Raw genomic sequence first — 8,129 nt, forward strand, 5'->3', positions numbered from 1 at the left:
GCCCTGTGCAAAGTCCAGAGGGATACGTACAATGGAAAGGAGCTGTAAACAGGATCCGGGAAAAGGAATCAAATCTAGAGGGAAGGAAAAATGAGAAATGTATCTTGGACCATCCATATCTACAAAGTGAAACAATGACTTCGAGGCTGCCCTGGCGTGTTTGATGCCCTGAAGTTGGGGGCTGCTTGGTTGCATTGGGACGCGGTGAATGGTGGGTTTTTAGGTGCTGGCTGCTGGCTGCTGGCTGCTGGCTGCTGGCTGGCTCTGTTGCTGGGTGTGGGTGGTCACTGCTTTCGCAGGTGCACTTTGTGAGCGGACCAATTCTGAATCGACAAAATCTGGCCCAGGGTGTGTGTGTCTGTCTTTGCCTCGCTTCCCTTCGACAATCCGCACTTGGCTCTCCTGCCACTTCCTACCGACAACATCGGCTCGATCTCATCTTCCCGGATCGCATCTCGATTCGATTCGACTCTCCCCCAACCCCCGACCGCTTTTTGACCAACGACCTGACTATCGTCGACTCGACCCCCCATTTTGCCCCGACGTCTTGTCCCTCGCACAGTCAAAACCACTCTTTCTCAGTGATTTGAACCGGGCTGCCGCTGGTGACGCGACCCGTCGCCAAATCTCTTCCAACCACCACACCACATTCACACTCTCAGCAATGTCTGAGGTACAGAGCAGGCCATCTGCCCCGCGCGGCAGGGGCTCCGCCCGCGGCGGTCGCGGCGGCTTCTCAACTCGGGGAGGAGGTCGCACCGCTGCCCGTTCTGCTGGTACTAATGGCACCACGCAACACGACACAGAATCTTCTTCGCCAGCCCTGGAGGACGAGGGCGAGATTAGCGAACTCCGCAAGCTCTACGGCCAGCACATTGTCAACATCAAGAACATCGTGTCCGACTGGACCGATGCTGATATCCTCTACGCTCTCCGCGAGACGGACGGCGACCCGGATGAGGCTGCCTTCAAGATTCTGGACGGTAAGCTGACAATGGTTCTGCTGATGCCTTTCCCCTTGCTAACGCTGTTCTGATTTCGCTAGGCACTTTCTCCAAGTGGAACGAGGTCTCGAAGCCCGTGAAGACCAAGGCTAAGAATGACACATTCACCACAACGACTGCCGATTCTGGCGCTGCCGGCGGCCTACGGAACGCAAGAGGTGGCCGTGTCGAAGGTGGCCGTGGTCGTGGCAGAGTGACCGAGCGCGGCGGTCGTGGAGGCGGTCGCGGAAAATCGATCCAAGCTTCGACCAACGGTCCCCGTGTCAAGGAGAACCAGCCTCTCTCTGTCCCAACTGAGGAATCTAACGAATGGGATACCTCTGCCCCGACTGCCGAATCTAATGAATGGACCGAGTCCACCCCCGCCGAATCTGCTCCTGCTCCCGCCGCCGTTGAACCTACCCCTGCCGCTGCCCCCGCAAAGCCCTCTACCGATGCCCCAAAGACATGGGCCAGCATGTTGAGACAGTCGACCACTCCTAAGCCTGCCCCTAAGCCCAAGGAAGTACCTGCTCCCCCTCCCGCCGAACCTACCCCCGTCATTGAGCCACTTCCCCCCGCTCCCGCCGAGCCCGAGGTCGTACCCGAGCCCGAGATTGCTGCGCCAGTCGAAGAGAAGGAAGAGCCAGTTCCCGAACCTGTCCAGGAGGAGCAGCCCGCTGTTGTTGTTCCTGTCATTGAGCCAGTCATTCCTGTTGTTCCCGTCGTACCCGCTGTTGCCATTCCCGAAGTTGCCTTGTCACCTTCCAAGGACGCGCTTACGGATGAGAACCTCGACAAGGTCCCTGGCACAACCGAGCCCCCAGCGACCGAGACCGCGAGAAGTGAAGCTGCCGACTCTTGGGATCCCAGAGCCGCTGGCAGCGCTACAGCAACTCCCTTGTCTGCTTCCCAGCAACAGCACCAGGCCGAGCGCACTCCCAGCAGTGGCTTCGCCGCGACTGCGACCAAGGCGACAACTCGCACCCCAGCTTTCCCCCGTCGTGTTCTGGATCAGCTCGAGGCCGTTCGCATGCCCGGCAACCGTGCTGAGGTCGAACGTACTACTGTCCAGTTTGGTGCTTTCAGCCTGAATGGTGGCATTGAGGACGACATTGATGGCGATCGTGAAGAGCCCGAGACCCGTCCCCAGCCCCCCCAGGATTCTCCTGTTGCCCAACCCAGAGCTTCGCTTCCCCCTGTTCAAGCCCCCGCGGCTCCAGAGAGCTTCCCTACCCCTACCCAGAAGCCTGTTTCCCAGGTTCCAACAGGTCCTGCTGGTATGGCTTCTCAGACTTCCCCTGCTGTCTTGTCTTGGTTACTTGCTGACACAAATCTAGCCGCTGCTCCTGCCGCGGTCCCTGCCATCACCCCAGTTGCCGCCCCAGGTATGCCCATCTCACTTGCATCGCAGACGAGGAACATGTTTCTAACCGACATAAACAACACAGCTCCCCAGCCGGCTGCGCAACACAACCAGCAGCAGTATGGTCGCTTTGGCCAGCAGACTGCCGCTCAAGAGCACAGCTCCTTCCCTCCCTCGAAGCCTTTCGATTCGTTCGGTCAGCAGCAGCCCGCCGCTGCCTCCACTCAATCGCAGTTCGAGGGCGGCTTCCAAGGGCAGACGCAGCCTGCTGCCCCAACCCAGAACCAGCAGCAAGCGTTTAGCTCTGCTCCCAATGATTATCCTTCTTACTACACATCTGGCGACCAAAGAGGTTTCTATGGTGGCTATAACTACAACCAACAGCAGGGCTCTCAGGACGGCCCCTCTTCGCAAGCCCAGCGTTTCGGTGGATATGGCACCACCCAGACTGATAACATCAGCCAGTACCCCCAGAGCGGTGCCCAACACGGCCAATCCCGCTTCGGTTCTGGCTCCGCTCCCTCTGCGGAAACACCAACCACTACGGCTCCTGCTACGTCGGCGTCGTCGGCTCTTCCCCAGGCCGGCCAGACTAGCCAGACTCAACATGGTCAGCAGCCTCAGCCCGATCAATATCCCTACCACCCTTACTCCAACAGCCCTTACTATGGTGGGTACATGGGCGGATATGGACAGTACGGTCAGGGCGGCTATGCTCCCTACGGCAAGGGCAATGTGGGATATCAGCCCAACCAATACGGTGTTGCGTCGCAGGGACCTTATGGCTACTCCAACCCTAGCGCTGGCTTTGGCCAGTCTGCTCTTCACCGGGAGACCGGTGGCGCTGCTGCGGGCGCTGGTGCTGGTCTTGGCGATTACGGTCGTGCGGGATCTCAGTCGGCTCAGCAGCAATCCGGATTTGGTGGCATGCATGATGCCTTCAGCCGCGGTGCTTCTGGCTACCAGTCCCAGGCTGCGTCGTTCAACGCTCCCGGCACTCAGCCCGGCGCTGTCCCCTCTGCTGTCGACGACATTAAGTCCTTCGGAGATGCCAAGGGCGCTGCCGGACCCAGCCCCTCTCTCGGCGTCGCTGCCCGACCCGGCTCCGCGGCGAACAACGGCCCATCTCAGTCTGGGCTTCCTCCCCCGCAATCTGCCCAGCAGACCAACCTGGGCGGTATGGGTCAATACGGCTATCCCGGTCACATGCAGCAGGGCCATGCTGGCCTCCACGGCAGCCACACGGCCGCTGGTGGCTACGGCATGAGCGCGACTGGCGGACAGAGCCAGCAGAGCTCGTACGGCTATGGTAACCAGGGCTTCGGCGGCGGTTACTACGGCGGAAACTCTCAGCCCCGTGGTTGGGGTAACAACTACCACCACTAAATTGGAGGGTAGAGGGAGAAGCGTTATCTGAGTTAGCAGAGGATGAGATGATGACCCTTTTTTCATGGTGTCCCATGTGTTATTACTGTCTTTGTTGCTGTCGTCGGGGCGTTTGAGATATTCAACGGGAACCGGGTGGGGGGGTTGGCAACGCAAAAAAAAGAGGGAATATTGATGTTTTTATGCCGGGGCTCCCAGGGGGGAGGGGGTTAAACTGCGGAAATATTCATGGCCTTTTGTGTTTTTTTTTTCTCTGCATTCTTTCCGCTGAAGGGAAAGAGGGGGGGAGCACTCGAAGCAAAAAGCACACATCCACATTTTTCTCTAAAAAAAAGTCTCGTAGGCGAAATTGACGATGAGTTTGCCTTTTTATGTATCTCATGTCGAGGGCCTTGCGGTATTCTTTTTTTTTTCTTTGCCAATGTTTTCTTACCTCTGATTATCGTTGTTGTTGTTGTTGTTGTTATTGTTATTGGTGTTGTAGTAGTGGTGGTGGTATGGGATTTTCTCTCTTACTCTTCTCTTCATATGACATGAGATGAAATGACAAGAAAACCAAAGGGCATGAGACTGGGCGGGCGGGCAGGTAATGAGTGCATTTGGGCGCTTTTGCTTTTTGGGGGTGGGTGGTGGTGGGTGGAAAGGGGGGTCATCAAAAATTGATTATTGTTGCCATGCTTGCTGTTTGTCTGTGCGTGTGTACTGCTGATGCTTTGTGTGTGCTTGACGGACGGCCTCGAGTTTGGCATGTTTTGATGTTTGTCCTGGGACTGTGAATGTTGTCTGTTTCCCTGACAGGTATAACAGATAGGTAGGAAGGGAACAAAAGGCCACAAGTCCTGACGACTACCTCTTTGATGCTTTTGAGCAACGCTTTTTTTCTCACGCCGGACTAGGTGCCCACCGAGGCCTTTCCACATGGATATGCACAGCAACACGGCTGTATCTCAACGGTCACACTCGTCAGACAACGTCAACCAACAAGAAAATCCTCTCAACTCTACCTAAGGTACCTTTTTTTCCTTTTTTTCCCTTTCTGGCCAGTTAGTACATGTGATGTCATGAATCCACGGTTCAAAGCCACGTTCCCAGCAGACAGGATAGGACACCCCTTTGTCAGTTTGGTGGCACCAGCCACAGGAAAATTCTCATAAAGGCCGAATGTTCTTGCTAGTGTTACATGTTACATGTCATAAGACGAAGATGACGTATCCCTCGCAACGCCATATTCAGAGCAACGAAAATAGGATAGACACTCGCGCCAAATGAAAAGAGGCCATCAAGTCCATGTATGTGTACCCCGGATCTTGTTAGAACCCGATCAGGGACAGCCTTGTCCCCCTCGCCTCATAAGGCTAGCTAAGGCCGGCCATCCGTCTCAGCCTCGCCACGATATCCCTCCCCCATCCTATCCCGCGCCTGTCCCTGACAGTCACATCAAAACATGGAACAACCCAGAATTTATTTTATGATCTGCATCATCATAATCATGTCATTTATCCCTACCAAAACAAGACTACCTTCTGGTTGTTGCATCTATAGTCAATCCCAGGCCCAATCGCCAACCATCCATTCACCCAATACCAAAAGTCTTCCCTCCCAATCAACCCCATTTTACAACCTCCCCTTCACCCTCTCCTCAAGTCAAAACCCACCATAAGCCTTAAAAGCCCCCAACAGCCCCCCAGTGCTGGAATCATGCCCTGACCCAGCCCCTTCCTCATCAATCTCCTTCAAAATCTTCTTCGCCAACACCTTACCCAGCTCCACACCCCACTGGTCAAAAGAGTTGATATCCCACACGGCACCCTCAGTAAAAGTGAGGTGCTCGTAGTAAACAATCAAGGCACCCAACTCAGCAGGGCCAATGGCACCACCAACAAGGATGCTCGTGGTAGGGCGGTTACCCATAAACACCTTGTGAGGCACCAGCTCCTCGGGTACATTGCCCTCGGCTCTGACCTCCTCAGCCGTCTTGCCCACCATGAGAGCCTCAGCCTGGGCGAGGTAGTTGGACGCGAGCATCTTTTGGTGCAGGTTGTCCGACACGGGGTTGTGAGACTTGGCCGCGAGGATGAAGTCCGAGGGGATAAGCTTAGTACCCTGGTGGACGAGCTGGAAGAAGGAGTGCTGGGCGTTGGTGCAGGGCTCGCCAAAGAGGATAGGGCCGGTGGTGTACTTGGCCGGGGAGCCGTCAGAGGTGATGGTCTTGCCGTTGGACTCCATCGAGAGCTGCTGGAGGTAGGCGGGGAAGCGGTGGAGGTACTGATCAAAGGGGGCGACGAGGTGGGTTTGGGCGCCGTAGAAGTTGGAGTACCACACGCTCAGGAGACCACCAATGGCCGGGATGTTCTCCCTGAGGGGAGCCTGCTGGAAGTGCTGGTCCATGGCATGGGCACCAGCCAGGAACTTGTGGAAGTTGTCGAAGCCGACGTAGAGGGCAACACTGAGACCAATGGCGCTCCAGACAGAGTAGCGGCCACCGACCCAGCTCTCGAAGCCGAACATGTTGGCGGCATCAATACCGAACTTGGTCACCTCGGACTCGTTGGTGGAGAGAGCAACGAAGTGCTTGGCGATATCACCCTTGCCGCCGGTCTTCTCAAGGAACCATGACTTGGCCGTGTTGGCATTTGTTGTGGTCTCGGCGGTTGTGAAGGTCTTGGAAGCGATGAGGAAGAGGGTCGTTTCGGGGTCGGAGTTGGCAAGAGCCTCGGCGATGTGGGTGCCGTCGATGTTGGACACAAAGTGAAGGGTCATGTCCTTGGCGCCATAGTGCTTGAGCGCCTCAGTAACCATCACCGGGCCGCTGTCATCCAGCGTTAGTCAAGTTCGGGGCTGGGAACCCCTGACCTTGTAGACCGGATGAAAAAGGGGTCATTCTTACAGATCGGAACCGCCAATACCAACATTGATGATGGTTGTGAGCTTCTTGCCGGTGTAACCCTTCCACTCGCCGCTGCGGACTTGCTCGGAGAAGACGCGCATGTGCTCGAGAACATCGTTGACACCACCCTTGGTGTTCATGACGTCGACACCATCCACCTTCATGGTCTGGTTGCTGACGTTGCGCAGGGCAGCGTGGTAGACGGCACGGCCCTCGGTGAAGTTGATCTTCCCGCCAGCGAACATGGCATCGCGCTTCTTCTCGACGCCAGCCTCCTCGGCGAGCTTCACAAGCTTGTCAAGGGTCTCCTCTGTGATGAGGTTCTTGCTGAAGTCGAAGATGATGTCGGTGCCATTGCTTCCGCTCGAGATGTCGGCGGGGAGGGTGATCTTGCGGGTGAACTTGTCGAATCTCTTGGGATCGTTCTTGAAGGCGTCCTTGAGGACGATGTTCTTCCCAACACTTTCGTGGTGGGAGTGGAGGTCAGACCAGGCCGAGAGGGAGGAAGCGGGCGCCATCTTGGTACAAATTATAGGAGGACGGGGGTTATTCGGTATTCGTGGGTAGTTGTTACAGGAAAGAGAATGGCGAACAGGAACGAAACTATGTAGTAGTCAAGTATTAATGGGCAAGCTTCGAGGATAGGTAGTGGGAAGTGTCAAGCTCTTGGGCCAGGCACAGGCGCATCAAGGTGGGGTGATTATATGTAAGTTCCGAGAGACGAGCTTGATGTGCCCCGCATGTAGACGGGAAACCCAGAGCTTGGCTGGCAGTGAGTCCGGCACAGCAGGAAGGTGACACGGTTGGTTTCAGGTACCCGATATATATAAACAAAAAGAGGCGCTTACCAGAAGCTTAGGGTATCTGCAGAATTGCACAGCAAACACAAAGTGGGAGAGAAACAAGAACGGGTGGTAGAGAGGTGAGGGAATAAGAAGGTTACTATCTATCACGACGGACGAAGCTTTGTTGCTCAGTCAGAACGATCAAGACCGAGACGACGCGGGGCACGGTGCACGTCACCACCCCACTCCGCAGAATGTCCGCCTCGAAACCCATCGGTCGCTCGAGGAATCCACCGTCCATTTTACCCAATTCGCTGGCCCCGGGTGCTGAATAAGAGCCTCACGGGCTAAATAGAAGCTATGACATCCGTTCCCTGTCATTCCGCTACATACGCATGAAGAGCCTAACATTGTTTGCTTATTGGTTTGTGGGTTTCTGCTATCCTCGACTCGACTCGACTCGACCGGCCCCTTTTCAGCCAGCAAAAAAAAAAAAAAAAAAAAAAAAAAAGAACAAAAATAAAGATATAAAAAAAACAAAGACAAGAACAAGTGCCATAATAAGCCTTCATGGTCATGCCCAACTCCAAAATGTAGTGACAAAAAACACAAGACACAACAACGCCTTTCCGAAGCACAGCTCCGCGGGCCTCTGCTGCCCCCCACACACACCAGACGCACCACATCACCTCTGCGCACCAATCATCCCCCTTGGAGCCTAT

The 8,129-nt window shown here is 55.5% G+C and overlaps 2 protein-coding genes across 2 annotated transcripts; one reads left to right on the forward strand and one right to left on the reverse strand.

Annotated features, from left to right (window-relative positions):
* The first annotated feature begins 298 nt into the window (after positions 1-298).
* Positions 299-4,306, forward strand: DEF1 (RNAPII degradation factor). The gene is made up of 3 exons (XM_062914736.1): positions 299-983; positions 1,046-2,371; positions 2,435-4,306. The coding sequence occupies exons 1-3, from the start codon at positions 665-667 to the stop codon at positions 3,733-3,735; spliced, it is 2,946 nt and encodes a 981-aa protein (XP_062763488.1). The 5' UTR covers positions 299-664; the 3' UTR covers positions 3,736-4,306.
* Positions 4,307-5,206: 900 nt separating this feature from the next.
* Positions 5,207-7,320, reverse strand: PGI1 (glucose-6-phosphate isomerase). Its single transcript, XM_062914737.1, has 2 exons — positions 6,623-7,320; positions 5,207-6,544 (listed from the first exon to the last, which is right to left on the reverse strand). Exons 1-2 carry the CDS (start codon positions 7,138-7,140, stop codon positions 5,380-5,382), a joined length of 1,683 nt encoding a protein of 560 aa, XP_062763489.1. The 5' UTR covers positions 7,141-7,320; the 3' UTR covers positions 5,207-5,379.
* Between the last annotated feature and the right edge of the window lie 809 nt (positions 7,321-8,129).

Source organism: Podospora pseudopauciseta, chromosome 6 (genome assembly GCF_035222475.1).
Source record: "Podospora pseudopauciseta strain CBS 411.78 chromosome 6, whole genome shotgun sequence".
Classification (NCBI taxonomy): domain Eukaryota; kingdom Fungi; phylum Ascomycota; class Sordariomycetes; order Sordariales; family Podosporaceae; genus Podospora; species Podospora pseudopauciseta.

Bases quoted from the DNA above. Each gene is read 5' to 3' on its own strand.
- PGI1 (XM_062914737.1), bottom strand. From the start codon at position 7,140: ATGGCGCCCGCTTCCTCCCTCTCGGCCTGGTCTGACCTCCACTCCCAC. The intron at 6,545-6,622 runs GTAAGAATGACC...GCTGGATGACAG, and splicing joins GGTATTGGCGGTTCCGATCT to CGGCCCGGTGATGGTTACTG.
- DEF1 (XM_062914736.1), top strand. From the start codon at position 665: ATGTCTGAGGTACAGAGCAGGCCATCTGCCCCGCGCGGCAGGGGCTCC. The intron at 984-1,045 runs GTAAGCTGACAA...TGATTTCGCTAG, and splicing joins TGCCTTCAAGATTCTGGACG to GCACTTTCTCCAAGTGGAAC. The intron at 2,372-2,434 runs GTATGCCCATCT...TAAACAACACAG, and splicing joins CACCCCAGTTGCCGCCCCAG to CTCCCCAGCCGGCTGCGCAA.